Source organism: Sylvia atricapilla, chromosome 14, assembly GCF_009819655.1.
Source record: "Sylvia atricapilla isolate bSylAtr1 chromosome 14, bSylAtr1.pri, whole genome shotgun sequence".
Classification (NCBI taxonomy): Eukaryota; Metazoa; Chordata; class Aves; order Passeriformes; family Sylviidae; genus Sylvia; species Sylvia atricapilla.
In genome coordinates, this window is record NC_089153.1 from 12,478,485 (window position 1) to 12,499,471 (window position 20,987).

Here is a 20,987-nt window from a genome sequence, read left to right on the forward strand (position 1 = left end):
GTGCGGCTCAACCACACTGCGGCGTCCGGCGCGCGCCGCCTTGCGCGCCTGCTGGCGCGGAGACCGTCGTCCGATTGGCCAAAGAGCAACACCAGTAGCAGGCGCCCAGCGCCCATTGGTTGTTCCGTCTGTCAGTCACACTCACCGCCCCGCAGAGCGCTGCCGCATGGTTGGCTGGCTGAGCTGCCCCTTAGCTCTTCCCCCGCCTCCTCAGGGCTATGGGCCAACCGGCATCCGAATGAAGGCGAGCGCCGCTCTCTGACTGGCTGGGCCGCGCCCGCTGGGGTAGGCTGCGCGCCGGATATATGTAGCCGGCGGCAGAGCACGCCGCTGCGTGAGGCGCTTCTCGTCCGCCGGGCCCTGTGGTGAAGCGGCGCCTCCGCTCCCGTCCCGCTCTGCCCGCAGGTGAGGGGGGTGGGGGGCCGCGGGGAGACACCGGCGCGGCCGCGCCTCTCCGGGGAGACCGCGGGCCGCACGCACCGCCCCGGCTCCGCGGCGCCCCCGGCTCTCAGTAGGCCGCGGGCTGTGCGGGACGGAGCTGCCGGCGCCCCCCTCCCCCCTCCATCCCGCCCGGCGTGGGGCCCGCCCGGTCCCCGCGGCGCTTTGTGGCGGGCGCCTTCCCGCCTGACCCGCGGCCGCGCAGTGCCCGTGGGGGTCGGGAGCCTTCGCCCGATGTCCCGGTGCGGCGGCGGCCTCGGAGCTCCCGGCGGGAGCGGTGCGGGGTCGGGGGGGCGGCGGGGGAGCGGCTGCTCGCGGGCCCGCATTGTGCGAGGCGAGGTGTGCGGGTCGAGCTTTGTTCTCGGGTTTCCAGGCTCGGAGGCGTTTTCGCCCTCTGCTTTTGGGTTTTGTTTTGGGCAGGTGGGGCTGCGGAGGAGCCCACCCAAAGCCCGGGGTGTTCCCGCTCGATAATGAGCTGTAACTGCGGATCGAGGGGCAGCGCTGGGTGCTCGCACGATCCGGACCTGGGTATCGGCTCCAGGTGGCTCCCTCGGTGTAACTTTATAGGTGAAGGAAGTTATAATTCGAGCAGGAGACCATTGATCTTATCCTGGTTTACCGCATGACCTTGGCTGAATCTGAGATTAAGCTAAGATTTAAATGCGAAGTAGTGCTTGTAATGAGACTTTCCAGCATCCTGTAAGGCCCCAGATGTACGTGCTGGAGAAACCCCAGAGAAAAGGTTTCGGTACATCTTCCAGTACTTCCTAGTGTCTATCGGGATGTTTTAACGTGTTCCTAATCCTCAGCGGGCTTACCTGGTGACCTTCTGTGTTAAGGCTTGCATGCATATACTAAGTACTCTTTACTAAAAAAAGGATTTTTTTGTTCCACCATCGGGAGAAAGCAGCATTTGCAGCAAGCCGCCATGTTTCCAGTGTGTGCTATTTTTGGCAAGCCCCTGCTCTCACAGCCAGGAGTGACAGCTTTAGGAAATCTGGACACTGCTATCAAGCTTTGGAAGCTGATGCTTCCAGATGCCATAAATCAAACGTGGGGAGGGGTGTGTTGGATTTTTTTTTTTTAAGCTAACAAAGCTTGTTAGATTGATGTCATAAAGGGAAGTGCAGAAGTTGACAGACAAAAACTACATTTCAGACCTTTTTTGATAGTCTTCTATTCTTCCCTTCGACCAGATTTTCACTTTTCCTATTCTCTGTCTGTAAAGAATAAGCCAAATGTAGATAGAGCTGTGTTGCTTTCACGATGCTGATGGTAGCATCTTCTCATCCTGTGAACTGAACTCACCTTTCCTGGGGTGTTCAGTCACCATAAGTAATGCTATAAAGTTGTGAGTCTAGCTTTTTTTTTTGTTTGTTTGTTTTTGTTTTTTTTTTTTTGTTTTTTAAGAAAAAAGGTTAGTGGATGGCATATGTAGCTAATCGGAAGGTTGGCTGGAAGTATTCATGTGCTTAAAGTCTGGTATCCTTATCTTTGTGATGGAGATCTCACGACCTTTTTTGGCAGCATCACGTGTTGCAGGGAGTGGTTTGCCTGAGAGGCACTACTAAAACCTCCTAGAAAGTGTAATTGTATAAAATCTGTTAGGAAAAAAAAATCAGTGTTGGAGCCTTTACAAATGTATATCTTAATTTTATAAATGTAAGTCTTCAAAAACCTTAATCTTGTATACATCAGGGGGTGAAGAGTGGTCCCAGTTCCTGACTGCTGTGAATTTGCCCTTTTTTTTGCTAGGTTGTGTTCTTTCAAGTGTGGACACCCTAAGCTGAAGGCAGGGAAGCATAATTAAAATTAAACTAGAAAACCTGGTGGACGAGACTCGGTCCACGTGTGCCAAGCCCATCAGGATCTTCTGTTGGGAATCTTGGCATTTGCAGTCTGAGAAACAACAAAAGCACACGAGGATTTGTTTGTGCTGTGATGGCAAGACCATTGCTCTGCTGCTCACTTTGCTGCTGGCACAGCAGAGTTCAACACAACTGATGGAGTTTGAACATCTGAATTTTAAACAGAATCTTTATGCAGTTAATGAAACAACAAGTTCATTGTTTCAGAGCTTTATTTTTCACCTTGCAAATTGTGAGGCAAACATACAGAGCAACACTTTTTACTGAAAGGGAAATAAAGCAAAGGTGATGCTGCTTTAAGTTCATCTTGGTATTTGTGTTCAAAACAGTAGGACCTAATTAGAGAGCACTAACAAGATTGGCATAAATGGCCTGTTTGAGGTAGAAAACATTATTTTAGTTTTTAATATTTGCACCTGGGCCTTTTTGTCTGACTAAGGTGATGACTGAAGAATCAAAGAGGAAATAAATCCAAGCAGAGCAGGACTTCAGCAGGGTGGTGCTCATTGTTGTGCTGGCTGTAGTCTGCTCTGCTTGGAACAAACCAAAACCAAAAGTGATAGGTTGCTCTAGAAGACTGGGTGATTTTTTTTATGGGTGCCCATATAAAATCTGCAGAGTTGAAGTAATTACTGACTTCCTGGGGTACCTGCTAGTAGACTTCATAACCTTAAGCTACCTCATTGAGTAATTAAAAAGAAAAAGTGAAGTCTGATCCTCAGGTACTGTAAAAAAATCCTTAAACTTTGCAGGCAGTGAGTGTTGTGCTGGCTGGAGGTCCCAGTTTTGCTATATTCAGTCTGGACCTCTTCCAGGAGGACAGGACTGGTGCAGAGCTGCTTTCAGAGCAGGAGCCCAGCTGCTGCCAGCTATGGAGGAGTGAGCTGTGGTGAACCTGGGTCCTTGCTGAGGCAAATGAGCTGCACTGCACTGGAAAATGCTGGTGCCCATCTTCCATTTTCATCTGCTCTGCCCTGTTCCCTGGCTGCTGCTGGACTGACTTCGTTTTGTTTTGGATGTAGCAGTGCTGTGCTGGGTCAGTCCTGAGTGCCAGGATACAGCTGATGCATCAGGTTTAAGTGTCTTCTGTGACCTAAGCGGGCAGAGGTGAAAGAGTTGATTCTCTTTACAGTTATCTGTTGCTTGGCATGCAGAAAATATTTTGAATCTTAATCTTGGTGATTCTAATCTGAGTGGCATTAAGCTTTAGTTTCACTGTGGTGTTGCTGTAGCCCAGGGCTCTGATCTCCCTCTTTTGACTGCTGATGAGTAACTTTTGCTTTTTTACTTTAAGAAGCTGCACTGGAGCCAAATGGAAAATTTGCAGACCTAAGAGAAGATGACTGGACCTGCTGCCAACTTCATCGAGATGTTGGAGCAGCTCTTTGATGTCAAAACAAAACCTGTTCTAATGGCAAAATCACAGGGTCTAAGTAGCTGCTTTATCATGAAACAGTCTGGAGAGCAATAGAGGCAGAAAGCTGACTTACTTTTTGTTAAAGAAAGAGTAAACAAACTATTCAGTGCTATCCTAGTGCTCTTTAGGATGCAATTTGCATGTTTAATATGTAATTTTGCAGAAAAACCTTGTGCTTCTAATTGAGGAGTAAGTGAAGTTGAAATAGGTTCAGTTAGAAACCAAGTCCTTCCCCCACATTTGAATTTGAGAGCCCATTTAGGATAATCTGATTTCAGGATTATTAAAAATGTAAGAATATTTCTGGCTTTGAGTTTTCAGAGAACTCAAATTTTGAAGAGGAGTTCCTTTTGGACTTCTGTCAAATCACAAGGGCCCTGTGTTTTTCTGTAGTGCTAAATGCAACAGGGCTCTCTTTTTGTGAGGATATGAGGTGTTGCTCATTAGGCTCAGGACAGATCACCTTAGCTTAGAGCTTAGTTACAGCAGGGAACTGCTGAATAAAAGTGATCATTATGTGGTCTCAAGTAGAAACTTGGAATCCAGGTGAAACAGCTTTAAAAAGGAAGGAAAAATCCCCAAATCCACGCCCTGTTAAGCTGAGCACTCAGAGAAAGCAAAGTGGTTTGAAGGATGAATAAAAACCCTGAACACTCTGTTGAGAATTTCTTACTCTATCACTTAGTTTTAATTGCAAGTTTTCAAGATTCTTCTGGATTAGATTTTTTTTTTCCTTCTTTTGTAAACAGGACCTAATTTGCTGTTTGTCTTTATATCTTTATGCTCTTAGTTACAGGAATAGTGTCTGATATAATTTTCCTTACCCAGATGAATGTTCATCCTTAGCTGTAGGGGTACAGATGCTGATCTCAAATACCCTGGCTTACACTTCAAGTGATCTTTGTGTTTTCAATCTTCTCTTGAGCTTAATGCCCTGGAAATAACGTTTCTCCAAAATGATCTTTTTTTTTCTTTCAGATTCTGACTGAAAGAGTTAGAAGTCTCCAGTTTTTCCTCTTTCTTGCTTGGTAGAGCTGAAAAACACGAGAAGTGCTGATTTTTGTCTAAAAAATGCCAGACTCCTTCATATCCATCAGCTTGTGGATCACACCTAGGTTGTTAGCAAAAACACAGGCAGGCCTCTACACTGACAGCTCTTCAGCAATTGCTGGTTTATTTGTATTCTCCCAGTGTTTAAAGGGCTGTGCATTGCTGCTGAGTAAGGCTTCCCATCTGCCACTGGCAAGCAGAGGGTTTTTTGGTGCTGGCATGGGCAGTGAGGAGTGTAATTCTGAGTTATTCTTATATCTCGTGATTAATTTTTTTCATTGTGGTTAAATTTTGCTTGATTGCTTGGATTATTTGATTAGAAAATAGTTAAGCTTCTAACTTAGTTTTCTTATCCATATGTTGGTGTAATAGATGGCTTTTCTAGAGTGTTCCTTGTCAGTGTGTTTCAGACTTCAGAAGGGGCTCAGGTATTGCTCTGCATTTGTTGCATCTGGATAATTGAGCAGAGAGCTGTTTGCCTGGTGATTCTGGTTGCTGTGTGATTATTTTTTTAGGATCCAGTTCCCTGTAACACCTCAAGTATCTTATGAATGTAGGCACTGCCTGTCTTGGTAGGTTGTGTGGGTCATCCAGTGGAGATGAGTCACAAGTGAAAGGAGAAATAGCTGTGTTAGGTCTAGATCTGTGTTTTATTAGGTGTTGGTTTGGAAGATTATTAGAAGCTCCTCTGTCTGTGTGATGAGTCTTCATTCACACTGCTCTGAAGTGCCTGCTTCTGGAAGTTCTGGTGAATGCATTCATCTTACAGACTACCTCAATGTTTCCTGACATGCTGGTAAGAACTGAGAGGTGGTAACTTCCCAACTTGTCCCAATTTGATCCTCAAATATTTATTTATTGCATAACTTATCCCATCATTGAACTTCCATTGACTGTGGCTACCAAGCCTCTTGCCTCCTGTGGAATAGTGCTGACTAAGGATAACTTCTTCCAGGCTGAATACTTTGCCTGTGACTCTGTCAAAAGGCAGAAGAGATGAACTGGTTACAGGTAGGCAGCTGTAATGTCTTGTGTCAGAAACACAGGCTGTGCTGCTGGGCCACTGTCCCAGTGACATTGTCTGCCTCTGCATCCAGTGGGAGGCGAGTAATGAGACCTATTTTTTAAAGCAGATTAGTGTTTTGGGACTTCGTTTGCCTGCTTATTTGAGGTGCATTTTCAGCTCTCTGTAATTTAGGCTCAGGTCAACAACTGGATTGTTTTGGCTTTCTTTGTTCCCCTTGGGTAGTTAAGGCTGTATTAAAATAAGGGTATCTCAGCGTATCTACAGTCTTTGTGTTTTAAATATACATGTGTTTAACATCACTTTTCCTACCTGAGAGCAAACTGGTGTGATGATACAAATCCCCAGCTGACATGGGCCCTGGAATTTGTCGTGAGATGCAAGTTTAGCTTGTGTTCCATTGTTCACTTGAATGTCATGGTTCACACAGGTACCAGCCTCATGGTTTTTTTCTTGGATTGCTTAGTCAGCAGCAGAGCAGATGCTAGTCATGTAAAATGCATGAAGAGTTGGAATTAACTGTACTCTTTTTTTATTTTTGTTAAACTTTCGATCTATATCGTGCTTCTTAGAGGCCAACTGGCCATTTTCTTTATTACTTTATTTTTTGTCCATCACTGCAGCAGTAACTGCTTCTAGAGCTGGTTATTCCATCTAGATAAATGGTTTGTAGCTTTGACCATGCTCACCTGTTGCTAAGCAACTTGGAGAAATCCCAAATGACATTTAATTATGCAATCCTATTAACTATTGACCAGACCTTTAATTTCCAGCAAAATTGCTGTTTGCCACATTTGTGATGTGTTGTGCTTGGATACAGACGCCTCTTTTCCATGTGAGCTTCTCCTGCTGTTTCTTCAGTTTCCAAAAAGCCTTTTTAAGTTAAGGAATTCACTGATACCAGAATGAGGGAGTGGAGTTTTGTGAGGAGTTTGGCATCCTGAAAGGCTGTTTTGGCACCCTGGAAACTCCACCAGTTTGCAGAGATGGAAGGAGTGGAGTTCAGATGGTCACTTTATAGCGCTTAAGTAGCCAAAGGAGAAGGGGTGAACTGCTGTGTGATATTCCAGTCAGGACTAGAATACACTGTAGGAACTTTGAGTTTCTTGAGAAAGTTCCTTGTATTGAAATACAAGTAAAAAAAATGTAATTTAAGATGGCAGAGAACAAAGAAATGAGGCTAATGTTAAAAACACCAGAGCTTGTTGAGATTATGAATCAATTTTAACTTGTCTTGTTAGTTCCAACTTTTTTCTTGGCAGAAGATGTTTAAAATTGCCACTCTTTGGGAAGTGAAATTTGGATTTTGGTCCTTTGGTGTGTTACATCAGGCCAAGGGGCTTTTGCCTGAGCCTTGTGTCTGGTTGTCCTGGGAGCCCAGACATGCTGTGATGTGCATGAGACACAATTCTGTTGTGAAGAAAGCCCAGTAGAAGCAACATTCAGGATAAACTTGTTTGATTAAAAAATTTAAAAAAAAAAAACCCAAATCAACAAAAAACCCCAAACAAACTGAGTTGGGACAGCAATGATTAGTTTGCTTTCACCATGTTGCAATTTGGTAAGAAAATAATAACCATGCTAGCTGTGAGGGCTGAACACTAGTATACTGATAGGTTTTGTGGACCTAAATCTGAATTTGCTAATGTGGAATTTACATAAATGGCTCTTAATTTACATAACAGTATTTTAGAAATTCAGTGCCTGACACTGATTTTCTGCCAAGTGGGAGCATTGTAACAGATGGTGGAATTTTCCACCAGCCAGGTGATAACCACTGTAAAGGAGGTATTTGTCTTCCTCTAAGTCCTTGGCTTAAGGAAGGGGCTCAGTTCTGCTGCAGAATTGTTATGGTGTACTGGTTATAATTTCACTTATCCAATTTGTTTTACATATGGGATAATACAAAAGCATGATTATGAATGAATCTTAAATAATCAGATTTTCAGCTTTTCCTGTCAATTTTCAGCCTTTCATCATTATGTCAATTGACAGGAAAATGTGTGGATAAGCTTTTATCAGGAGTAGCATAGTGACAGTTCAAACATTTGGTGCTATTATGTGCTGTGCAATGAAAATATACTATAGAGTATGTGCAATTTTTCTTGGATCAGGGAATAGTGGAGTAGTAAATTGCTCATGAGTGGTAGGGAGCAAATACTCTCTGAGGAGATGCTTGGCTTCCACCATTCAGGTTGTGCTGGCTGGAGAACAAGAACAGATGGCAACTGGCAACGTAGCAGCAGGTGCAGCAGCAGTAAAAACAGATTGTTGTCCTCTGATTAGGTCATGTAAAGGTTTTCCCATTTCTTTTCAGATCTGCTTGAGAACAACTGGGCACTCCACAATTCCTCTTTTGGTGTTACGAGTTAGTTCTGATAGGTTTTTCACCCTTAGCAGGAGGGAAATTAATTTTTAAGTATGACAGACCTAATGAAGCCACTTCACTCCCAATGTTTCTTGAGGCCATCACTGGAGATGATGTGCCTGTGGGTTAATGCAGGTGAGGGTTTTCACTGGAGAGCAGCAATCTGACAGAGCTGTTGGTGAATCAGCTGTTGAGATTTGAGTGCTACAGGAAGATTTTGCCATAATGTGAGAATGTCAGGCTTTGTACATTGGTGTTTTAGGAAGCACTTGAAAATAATTCTCACAAGAGCCCAATTCATCATTTATCGGAACTGAATAGAAAATTTGCGTGTTTCCATCTGTAGGAATAAGCTTGAATTCCAGGGAAACTCTATCTTCACAAAGAAACGAAGTGTACCTCCTGTCATTCTCCAAGTGCTGGTCTTGGTATATGGTAGGACTGGCTTCCTGGCTGTAAACTGACAGCATAGAGGCAAATTTTTTAATTTGTGGAGCAGATAAATCCTGTGTTATTGGTTAAGCTGACTGGAACTAAAAGTGCAGGTCAGGTCTGTCTGCCATTTCTGCTCCCACTGCTTCAGGATTGGCCTGCTCCTCCTAGAGCTTCACAAGTACTCAAGAGGAAACAAAGTGGGATGAGGAAGTCAGCAGTGGTAGCCACCACTTGCTTAGGTGTACTTTACCTTTGCTGTGTTTTCTTACTGATAATATTTCATTGAGATCTCATTTAACATGCACTAGAAGGCAAGAGTTCATGTTCTGTAGGTTTCTGTCACCTCAGACTGTGCTGGGTGTTGGGCATCTGTATCTGTAATACATTACACTTAGAGTTCAAAGGCTTCTGCAAAACCACAGATAGTGGAACCTTCCTGAAATGAAAGTGGTTTGCAGAATCTGAGCATTTCCTGCAGGCCATATCCAGCTGTGGACTGTTTCTTCCTTTCTGCATGGTTAGCTCTTGAGAATATCCTCAAACAGCTGAAAGCTTCTGAATGTTTTGAGAAGCCTCTTAAAATTCTAGGTCGTATTTAGTCTTATTTTTTCTGCACATTATCATGTAGGTAACATTTCTTCGTGTGGTGGTGATAAACACGTCTTGCTGAAAGAGAGGACATCATGGACACATCCTCTGGAACCCAGCAGATCTTTTTTGCTGTGTTTAAACATAGAAAAAAAAATGTGTCTTAAAATAGAATGGGAAGACTTCTCATTTATCCTAGACTTAAAAAGATGGTAAAGTGTGATAGTATTAAAAGCAGAGCAAAACACGTCAGTGTAAACAAAATTATAGCTCTGCTGTTACAACTTCTGGCTTGAATGTGGCTGAATTCCTTCAACAAAGCTGGATGCAGTGCATTCCTGCCACTGCTGGGAGTTTGAGTGTGATCACATCCTTGGATCTGTTACCTGGATGTTCTGACAGTGTGGCTAAGCATTGACTTGTCCCTCAGTTACTGACTTGTCCCTCAGTTACTGTTTGTTGGGTGTTTGACCTTTGATTGAGATATGTGAAATTTGCCGGCTCTTTTGGACTTAGCTTCACCCAAAGTACCAGTGTCCATGGCGTCTTTTCAAGTACATTCATCTCTTTGAAGCTTAAAGCTTCTGTTTTGCATTCCTGGTCCATCCAGCAGTGTGGTTGTGGCTTCCTTTGCAGCCCTGTGTATTTTGTGTGTTTGAAACTGTTACTGCAGTAACACCAACCTTGTCACCTCTGTTTTCTGAAGCTCTGTTCTAATGGCAGTTCTTGGTGTCTAAAGAACAAATTCTCTGAAATTCATTAAACACAGTGAGAATCAAACATTTAAGTTTGATTTAAGTTATAGTTTGGAACTATTCTGAATGAGTTTGAACAGTGTTGGAGTATTTAATAACAAGGAAATGGAGGAATGTGTTTTGGTTTGGGCTGGTCTCTCCTGAAGATATGTGTGTTGTGTAACCTACCTGTAAAGACTTTATTTTTGTAACTTACAGATCCATGGAAGGTGGATTTGTCCCTGGGCATGGGTGGTGCTGTTTGCTTGATGGGTGGTCTGAATTTAAGTGAGAAGTGAGTTGCTGACATTGGTGGAAGCAAGGGATGAGCAGTATGTGTTTGTTTGTAGCATAATAATTTTAATATAATCTAATATTCCTCCAGAGTGCTTGACACTGACAGCAAATGGTGCTGTGCTGCTGATAAAAATAGATTGGACTTACTCTGACCTTCTAAAAATGCCCCTAATACAGTAGCACAGGCTTTGCCTGAGAACATCTGACTTTTAATTCTGATTGTGAAGTCAAGTGAGGTAAGTAGAATTTGGATTGACTGTAAATGTCTTAGCCACTTAGCAAATCCTCTTGGAGAACCTTACTTGTTTGCCACCTGCTTTATACTGAGGATATGTGGGATGATCAACTACTGGCAGGTTGTGAGTTGACCTCTCTTGGCCTTGCAGCCTCTCCCACCTCTGGTTTGGTACTCAGGAATCCTCTCCCTGGCACCAAAACTCTGATGACTCTGAAAACACATTGCTTAAACTGCTTACAGGGGTAAAACAGTCCCGGTGCGTGCTTTCCGCTGTGATTAGGTGGCTTATGCAATCAGGATGTGAACAGCCATTTGAAATGCTCATGGTTTATGGAGCTTTTGTTTTTTTTCCATAGTTTTCAGTTGACCAAAGAAATGGTGATGGAGAAGCCAAGTCCCCTGCTGGTCGGGCGGGAATTCGTGAGGCAGTACTATACCTTGCTGAACCAAGCACCTGACTATTTGCACAGGTAAAGCTCTTCACTTTGAGTTGGTTTTCTGTGTGAATTTCTTAACATGTGTGCTAAAATTGGGGAATGATCTTAGCTTGCTGAACATGGTCACTAAGAGACTGATTTATTCAAGATGCTGAGTGTCGTTTACTTTTGGTTTTGATCAGCTGAGTTAAAAGATGGATAACAAAGATTACAGGAATTCTTTAAATATCTGAGTTCTGATTCTAACTGAAGTGCTGCTTGCCACTTCTGGTTGTAATCAATATAAATTGAAGTTGGAGAAATACCACTTAGTTAAGCGCTTCTGTAGTTTTTGCTGTGATAAAATGCCCCCTGACTAGGAGGAAACATTGAATAAGTTGTTTGCTTGTGTATTGGTCTCTCTTGAGAGTCACACCAACTCTTTCTTAAAGGGAAGTCAGGAAATAATGGATATACAGCAAACTATAATCCATTATCTAAACAAGTGGGTCCTGTTTGGTTTGACAGGTATCCTTCCAAAAACTAGTCTTGTGTATGAAGATCCACTTTGTTTTGCTGTGTTTTGAGTAGCTGAATAGTTTCTGAAACCTTCCCCTTCCAGTCTCAGGAACATTTACTCGCGTGTTTCTCCACTTAGGTGGCCAGCTGACCTCACCCCTTTGGGTCAGAGGACAGTTGACTCCGTGCCATGGAATCCATTCCAGTCTAGTGTCTGCTGCCGAGTGCAGTACCATGGTGCTCAGGGCATTTCAGCTGGTAACCTCTCAGTTACAGAAAGGAAGATCTACCTGCAATACTCGTTTTTTAGTGTGGAAGAGCAGAACAGTCCCATTGCTCCTTGCTCAAGCTTGAAATCAGAACTTGATGGGGAGCCTTCAGCATCTGAGATGTTCAGGGTGTTGCTTTGGGGACCTCATGCACTAAGGGGATAATGGGATTGGATCATGACCTCCCATGAAACTTTGGTTTTGGCTGTTGGTGCCTGGTCTCTGACATGCCTGAATGCTGCAGCTTACATGACAAAACTTTGTTTTCCCTCCATCCCCAGATTGCTAACAGGATTATGAGATTTTCTGGCTTTATTCTAGTGATTCAAGCAGGAAACCTACTTGAAAGTGTATTATTTGTACTGCACTCTTAATGTAGAGGCTCAATGTTCTTACACAGCAGAGCTTGGCATTAAGGTATTTCTTTCCAACAGGTTTTATGGAAAGAACTCTTCCTATGTCCACGGTGGCTTGGATTCCAATGGAAAACCAGCTGACGCAGTCTATGGGCAATCTGTAAGAACTTTATAAAAGAAAGCTGTTAATTCCTTCTATTTTGTCACCTTTATTGAGATTGAGAAGAGAAATGTATCCAGCTGTGGTTTCCTCCCACCCTGTTCAAGTGCTTTCTGTAAAAGAAAAAATAGGGAGGAAAAAAGCCCTCTGAACTGTAGACAGCAACAGTTGGGCAAAATGTGCTTCCTTTGTAGAAAGCTCATATACTGTAAAAATGCTTGCAAAGCAAACTTAACAAGCCTCCTGCCAAGCTTTCTCTCCAGAGTTAGGGGAATGTATCTTAAACCTTTATTTTTTATGGTTTTGCTTTCTCTCAAAGCTGCTAACTTGACAGAAATGGCTTCTGCAGGATCACCCACGTGTGCCGTTCTTTCCTAGGACATCCACAAGAAGGTGCTGTCGCTAAACTTCAAGGACTGCCACACGAAGATCCGTCACGTGGACGCCCACGCCACCCTCAACGACGGCGTGGTGGTGCAGGTGATGGGGGAGCTCTCCAACAACATGCAGCCTGTGCGCAGGTTCATGCAGACCTTCGTGCTGGCCCCTGAGGTGGGTGTGCTGGCCCCTGAGGTGGGTGTGCCCTGAGGTGGGTGTGCTAGGGCCCCTGAGGTGGGTGTGCTGGCCCCTGAGGTGGGTGTGCTGGCCCCTGAGGTGGGTGTGCTGGCCCCTGAGGTGGGTGTGCTGGCCCCTGAGGTGGGTGTGCTGGCCCCTGAGGTGGGTGTGCTGGCCCCTGAGGTGGGTGTGCTGGCCCCTGAGGTGGGTGTGCTGGCCCCTGAGGTGGGTGTGCTGGCCCCTGAGGTGGGTGTGCTGGCCCCTGAGGTGGGTGTGCTGGCCCCTGAGGTGGGTGTGCTGGCCCCTGAGGTGGGTGTGCTGGCCCCTGAGGTGGGTGTGCTGGCCCCTGAGGTGGGTGTGCTGGCCCCTGAGGTGGGTGTGCTGGCCCCTGAGGTGGGTGTGCTGGCCCCTGAGGTGGGTGTGCTGGCAGCATCAGGGAGCTCTGCCTGCCTCAGGGCACAAGGGTTAGACCAGGAAGGTAACTTGCCACAAAATCCAGCAGTTACCTTCTGGAAATTCCTTGGGGAATTACGCTACTTCTGTATGATTGGAGATTAACCTTAATTAATATTGAAATCGCTTATAAGTATCCTGACTTTGCAACACATTTTTTGCTTAAACATATTAAAATTATGTTCTCTTTGATTTGCTATCCTAGCAATTGAAAAAAACTGATCTTTTTACTGAAAAGAAGTAGTAGAAAGAGGGGAGTGCTTCCTGTCACTTGAAAATATGGGTTCCCTTGAAAATACGGTTCCAGATTTTCTTGTTTATTAAGTGCTGACTTAGCATTTGAAGTGGCATTTTTAAGTAGAATTTTTTTAACAAAGCAGCTCACAGAAATGAAAATAATAGTGAAAAAGGAGTGTTGCAATGTGACTATTTTCCAATATGACTTGGAGATAGGAACTGATAATTTAGACACCAGGAAGTTGTCACTCGCACTTCTTCAGTCTTGTGAGCTATTGGAATTAAAAGCACCTCAACAATTATTTTTTCTTTTTTTTCCATTCATACTTGACTTGTTAGGAGTGATGTCTTTTTTTATTTCTTGTTTTCCTGCTCCTGATAACATTATTTTCTTAAAAGAGGCAAATATAGATTAATCTTGTGGGAAAGATGATTTGCTCAAACCTTTCTTGTTTTCACATCATTTCAGTTTTTATGTTACTAGTTGTTGTAATTGATTCAGTCCTTCCCTTTGATTTGCTTTTAGGGCTCTGTTGCAAACAAGTTCTACGTCCACAATGACATCTTCCGCTATCAGGATGAGGTTTTTGGGGACTCTGATACTGAGCCTCCAGAGGGTAAGTAGTAGAAATTTTTGGATGGCTCTGTTGGTGTTTAGTTCTTGATCTATATCAACATTCTGTTCCCACATCAAAGGAAATCTTGCTGGAGAGGACAGATCAGTGTTAAATTTCATGTGCTGGTAGATTTTTCCTTTGCCTTTAGTTCTTTACAGTCCAACAAGGAGTTGTGACATGCAGATGATTTTTCTTTCTATTCTCTTTCTATTACATAATCTCTTTCTATTACAAGAACTTTAAGACTTATTTTGGCAGTTGCAGTCAGATCTGTAGGTTATAAATCTGGTCCTCTAAAGTATTTGGAACATGTTTTTTAACTTTAGTCAAAACTGAGTAACCAAAGTGAGAGTGGAAATATAAAAAATTATCTGTTTCATATCACATTTCAAAAATCCTTCCTGTGTGCTCTTCGGTAGAAACTTCACCTATATTTTGTGGTGGGTGCCTTGTGTTTGAGCCTCATACTAAAGATGTGTGTTTTTTCTTTTCTAACCTTATTTAGAATCAGAGGAGGAAGGAGAGGAACCTGAGGAAAGACAGCAGACACCTGAGGCTGTTCCTGATGATAGTGGTGCTTATTATGAGCAAGCTGTCAGGTAATAATATATTTATAGATGAAGTCAGGTGTTGTGTGAGACAGGCTGCTTGTGGAACAGGTCACGTGAATTTATTTCTATTAATAGTTTTCTTCTGACAGTCAAAACTTCTGTTTACTGATCAGCTGAAATCAAAATGCTGTTAGGCTGAATATGGAGACTCTGGAATTTTTTAATATGTTTTGCTGCTTTATAGTGTACCAATGCAAAATTTGCATCCCTGTGCAATGTGGCCTTACTTGGCCTTGTTCTTCTCTCAGGTGTCATGTGCCTGACTCCTGTATTGGATAAGTAGCACTGCTTATCACCAGTAATGAATAAATACAATATGACCTCTTTTTCCTGCTTTTTGTGCTGCTGTATAATAGCAATGACATTGAGGAACACCTGGAAGAGGCAGCTGCAGAGGCAGAGCCTGAGCCAGAGGCAGAACCTGAACAGGAACCTGAACCAGAGGTGCAGGAAGAAAAGTCTGAGCCAGTATTAGAGGAATCTGCTCCGGAAGAGACTGTGGAAAAGAGTCCTTCTCCAGCTCCTGCTGATCCAGCTCCTGCAGTGCAAGAGGATTCCAGGGTAATGACAGTGGGTCTCTCTTTTCTCTGATGTGGTTTCATCAGTTACGGCTCTCCTGTCTATTTACAGACCTTTATTTTTTCCTGGGGGTTTTTGTCACTTTTCAGTGTTAAGGAAGGTAAAAGTGGACAGGTCAGAACTCAGGAATCCAATACTTTGGTTAACCTTGATGTGATACTTGGTGTTTGGCCACTGCTGTGTCCTGTTTCAACTCTGGATTTCAGAAACAGAGTAGAAGTGTGACTCCACTGTCATTACACTGAGTCTTTTGAATTTAAATAATTTGAAGGAAATTGTGGGGAAACTGCTATTGGCTGGCTCCTGATTTTCAAGTACAAGTTAAAATTTGTTCCTGTTATCCTGTGACTGTTAGCTGTCCTATCAGTAATATATTTCAGAAGGAGATGTAGTTATCATTCCTTTTTTTTTTTTTTCAGGCATTTTCCTGGGCATCCGTAACCAGCAAGAACCTTCCTCCCAGCGGGGCTGTCCCAGTATCAGGAATACCACCTCATGTTGTGAAAGTACCAGTGGCGCAGGTAGGAATCCAGCACCTGGAGAAGTTTAAGTGCTAAACTGGCTGACAGGGGAAAAAGAAAGTGAAATCTCCTTGGTTCTGATTTGACTTCCCAGGCCCTAAAGACTTAAATATTCTGTGATTCCTGATAGACTTTATGAAGATGTTATTCCTTGGGTTTGGGTTGAGAATTAATTGTTGCTCATGTAGGGAAAACAGTGAATGTTCATGTGAATGCTTCATGTTAGCCAACATGAGCTAACCTGTATTTTAGTCACAGGTGAAAAAAAGCTGTTACCTTTCCCTGTATTTTTTTTATTACCGACTTGACAGTGAGCTCTTAAAAGCTGACCCTGCTGGTATTTGTCTGACTCTCAACTGTTGACTCCTTTTTGAATTGATACAGCCCCGCCCTGAGGCAAAGCCTGAGTCTCAGACCCCTCCTCAGAGACCTCAGAGGGATCAGCGAGTGAGGGAGCAGCGAACCAGCATCCCACCACAGCGGGGCCCTAGGCCAAGTAAGAGGAGCTGCAAAGAAGCTGTTTTCTGTTGCTTGAAGGTTTTGGGAAAGCAATGTGATAATTAAAGCTTTTAAAATCTCATTATTTTTGTCAGTAAGCAAACGATTTTTAGTCAACTGAAAATTCATGCTTGGCCTCAGCCATGCGATAAAAGGCAAATAGTTACACACTTGCTACTGTAGAATGCTTTTCTTTTTTTATATATGAATGGATAGACAGTGTGAATTGATTCTTTTTAATGGTGATAATTCTGACCCTGCTTTGTTTTTCCCTTTGTTGTGGGGACTGACTTTTCTAAAATCAGTTTTGCTTTTCCGTTCAAGTACGCGAGGGTGAACAAGGCGATGTGGAAACCCGGCGGATTGTGAGATACCCAGACAGTCATCAGCTGTTTGTTGGGAACCTTCCTCATGATGTGGATAAGTCTGAACTAAAAGACTTTTTCCAAAGTAAGTTGATTGCTTTGCTGTCCTCTGAGGGGTTGGGGGTTGCAGCCATGGGCGTGGTCAACAGAGCATTCTAATGTATGACCCAAGAACTTGGCTTTTCTCTTGCAGGCTATGGCAATGTTGTTGAACTCCGCATCAACAGTGGTGGAAAGCTCCCTAATTTTGGGTTTGTGGTGTTTGATGATCCTGAGCCAGTTCAGAAGATCCTTAGCAACAGGGTAAATAAATCAGTGGGTTTTGGTCTGTTGACAGCAGACAGCGTTTTTTCAGCTTAACAGGAAGAGATTGTACTTGGTCCCTTTAGGGTTTTTTGAGCATATTAAAGTAGGTGTGATGTTTTTTCCCTCCTATTACCAAGATTTGGGCAGTCTTTTGTCATTGAAGTAGCTTGTAGCAGCCCATTACAAAGCCTTTCTCTAGTAAGCTGAGTTTGCTGAACACAGGAAGTGTATAAATAGCTTTCAGGAAGACAAGGTAGAGACAATCTGATTCTATGGACAAGTAGAATCTTGTTTGTCAGAGCTGAAAGGAAGAAGCTGTATTGGTGTGCACCTTGAAAAGAATTCTGCTAACAAAGGCAGGAGGTACCTGCTCAGCCTGTTGGCACTGATTGCTAGTGCAGAATGTGTGCTCATGCCTTCCTGCTGTGGCAGGCAGGGACTCTGGATGCAGTGAGCTTGCTTACAGCTCAGCTCTTTCCTAAAGCACATCAGAATGTTCAGTGTTAAGCCTGAGGTGACTTTTCAAGGGTCACTCCTTCACGTCTTTATTTTCTCCAGTAAACCCTGAAGACTGGATGCATGGTTTGGCTATTGCCATTGTTTAGTGAGTAATCAATCCTAAGACCCTTCAGTCTTTGATGGAGAGGAGGATATGAGACAAAGTTGCAGGAATCTGCTTGACCTTGAAGAGCTCCTGGTGACCCAGTACTGACAGCACCTTCTCTGCTTCTGTTGCAGCCCATCATGTTCAGAGGGGAGGTGCGCCTGAACGTGGAGGAGAAGAAAACACGAGCTGCCAGGGAGGGTGACCGCAGAGATAACAGACCCCGTGGACCTGGAGGCACTCGTGGGGGGCTGGGAGGTGGGATTCGAGGGCCTCCACGTGGAGGCATGTCCCAGAAGCCCGGATTTGGAGCTGGAAGGGGGATCGGGCAACGCCAGTGAATTCATCGCGGATGTTGACATGGTGGCGCAAACCGTTTTTCCTGCAGATTTGTGAATTTCAGCCTTGGGTATCTTGGAATGTGGCCCTAGCCTGTTATAGACTGCTACGTTTGATACTATTTTGCCCCTTTTTGTTTGTGTTATGGTTCTGTGATTTATTTTTTTTTCTAGTCCTTGTCCCAGATTCCAGCTTTGTGGAACAACGTTTTAGGAAAAGTGGATTTTAAAAAGAAAAGAACTGAATTTTCTTGTTCACCTCAAACTTACGGACTGATTTTTGTTTTTTTGGTACCGGTGGTTTTTCCTAAAGGAATGTCTCTTTCTTTTTTCTTTTGGTTTTTTTTTTTCCTCCCCTCTTTCTACTGAATTTGGGTGCAGTCAGTGGAATAATATTTCACGTGCATGCGTTCAAGAGCCTGTAGGAAAACATAGTTCTTGGCAAGTATTCCAAGGGCAGAAAAGCAAAACTCTTGGTGTTTCTTTGAAGTCATACGAACATCCTCCGGTGTGGAGACATTGCCACATGAAAAATTGACTTTCACCTTTCTCTCTGTGGCACTATAAAAGTGGAATAATGGGTATCCATAGAATCTCTTTTCCTTTTGATACATGATCACAGAAAAGAATTCAAACTACTGTTTTACCACTTTGAAATTTTGGATTGTGGGATAGGTTTTAAATGTCTAGAACTTGACTCTTCAAACACTTTTCCTGAACTTGTGAAATTTTTTATTGAAATAGGGAGTTTTTTTCATGTTTAGTTTGTATTTGTATAAAAAAAAGCAAAATTGTTGTGCCTTCTATTTATCTCTCATTCCAGTTTTGGCAAATTGTTTTAAAAAAATAATAAAAAAGGTCTAGATTTGCTTTATCAAGTCAAGAGTATGTTGGAGTTTTTCCAAGGGAAAGAGGCTCTTCAGTCATTAGGTTTACAAGGTAGAGGTGGTTGTAGCTAAAGCTTTTAATACCTTCTGTGCACCACTTTGGCTGCATTTAAATTACTGAAAACAAATACTTTTTGGATGCAGAAGTTAATAACTTGAACTTGAAGCTGGTCTTGTTGTAACTATTGCAATAGTAAAAGCAAAGCAGAAATACCTATGTCACATGCTTTATGGTTCCAACTGCTGTAAGTAATAGTTATTTTTGCAGTACTTCATTCCTTTGCTTCAGACCTGAAGTGGATAAGAAGGAATTTTTTTGAGAAGTATGGAAGGTGCTTGTCTGTCCTGGTGTTGAGATGTTGAATGCTCTCCACTGCCTCTGAAAGAAGATGAAACTGAAAATAAAGTACAAAACCGGGTTGTTTCAATCCAAGAGATCCTGTAAGATGGTGCTGCACAATTCAGTATTTCTGTAATTCCTGGTGTTAAACATCTGGATAAAAATGGTGGATCTGTGCCTACACCAGAGCTCCAGGTCTCTTGGCAGCACCATAGAGCTGCATAGGAAGTTTGCTAATCTGTGTTTGGTGTCACTGTTTCCATGTTTCATGATTTATGACTATAATGACTGTGCATATGCAGTGTGTCATCTCTTGACCTGTGCTTGCTGTAAGCTCTGGAGCAGAGCTGCCCTCTGTATTACCTGTCCCCAACAGTCATGTTTTGCCTTTTTGTTGCCACACATACTGGTTGAAGCTGGTTGTACTAAATGTTGCTAGAGAGTTGGTTTCTGTTTTATTTTTCTCTTTGCATTTGTTACACTGTTTATCCCTTCCCTCCTTACAACTGTGTCTTGAATTGGCCTGTTTATCATCTGCACCTGGAGATTTGATACCTTTGTGAACTGGGGGAGAGTGTGAGCTGTGGTGTGCTCTCACAGCCAGCATTCGGGGAAATTCTGCTGCTTCCTCTTGTGGTAGTAACTGGTATTTTTTTAAGAAACAAAAGCTATCTGCATTTTTCCTATCAGGAATGCCTGTGAGATGAAAGTATGCAATGGAGATCTTTCACTGAACTCTGTCCTTGTTGTTTGTGATACATTCTTTTCCCTTTTGTTGGGTTTCTGCTGTTCTTGACATTAAATTCAAAGACTGCAGTAACAGGTTGCACTTCAGACTTATCAAAGTGCTTTCAATAGAAGCTTTTATAGCTCTTAACCAAATCTGCAAAAGCATCCATAAGCTTGAACCCCCATTTCTGTAGCGGGAGCCGGGCAGTTCTGGCTCATTGCTGTCTGATTTGAAAGAAGAGTGTCAGTAAAGAATTTAAAAGGGTGAAGTGTGTGCTTGTTCTCATATGAATCATACTCAATATGTTGACCCAGAAAGTCATGTTCTTATCCCAAGATGACAGGCAAAATAAAATATTTACATAAAATTCTGCTGGAATTTCTTGTAAAGAAATACTCTTCAAAAGCAAGTTATGTTTGTGGAGTGACTCTTGGTATTTGCATTTTGGTGGCTCTGTGACTCGCTAATAACAAAGTCCTCTGAAGAGACCTGCTGTAAAGTGTTGCACATTGGTTTTGATGTTTAGGCTTTCTGTAGCCTCCAGCCCTTCTGGTTTCTGCCTTGCTGTACTGTTAAAACCTCAGTATCTCTTGTCTAAGGCCTCCAGTGCTTTGCATACATTCTTGAAGATGAGTGTGAAGAAACCAGGATTTGATTTGCCTCAGCTGGCTGCAGTGGGCTACACGAGCTCCAGGAAGGCTGACCTCTAATAACCAAGGTGTAGTCCAGCTCTTTCTAGGATCCAAATGCTACAGTCTGAAACAAATCAGGCTGTGTGTGTGTCTCCTTTCTTGTGCCTCCAGTCAAGACAAGGAGGTGGTGGTACTGAAGTGCTCTTGGTGTTCCATTGCTCTGCAGGGAGTGAAGAGAAGCTGTCTAGAGCTGTCAGCCTTTTGCACCCATAGCAGCCACATGGACAGATTTGGAATAACCTTCATGATCATGATACCTTTATCTGTCCTCCTAAGAGAATAGAGAGTGTTTCATGTGTGACTGGTGTGAACTGGCCTCTTCTTGCTGATCTTAATAGTATAAGACAAATAGAAATAAGGGCATTTCACTTGCAGGGGGGTTTTGTAGCACCCAGGCCTGAACTGGAAGCTATGCTCTGCCTCTGCTGCCTTTTCTTCCTTCAGGAGCATTGCACAATTAAAAAGGGTTAATTACTC

At 43.2% G+C, this 20,987-nt stretch overlaps 1 protein-coding gene across 2 annotated transcripts; it reads left to right on the top strand.

The window, feature by feature from the left end:
- Window positions 1-255: 255 nt before the first annotated feature.
- Window positions 256-20,185, top strand: G3BP1 (G3BP stress granule assembly factor 1). 2 transcript variants are annotated; one of them, XM_066329203.1, is made up of 12 exons: window positions 256-405; window positions 10,814-10,927; window positions 12,096-12,177; window positions 12,556-12,729; window positions 13,949-14,039; window positions 14,545-14,638; window positions 15,007-15,211; window positions 15,649-15,750; window positions 16,135-16,246; window positions 16,573-16,698; window positions 16,786-16,916; window positions 17,658-20,185. In XM_066329203.1, the coding sequence occupies exons 2-12, from the start codon at window positions 10,833-10,835 to the stop codon at window positions 17,862-17,864; spliced, it is 1,419 nt and encodes a 472-aa protein (XP_066185300.1). In that variant the 5' UTR covers window positions 256-405; window positions 10,814-10,832; the 3' UTR covers window positions 17,865-20,185. The 2 variants fall into 2 exon arrangements, with proteins under 2 accessions (XP_066185300.1, XP_066185301.1); XM_066329204.1 differs by having other exon boundaries at window positions 16,807-16,916.
- Window positions 20,186-20,987: the final 802 nt, after the last annotated feature.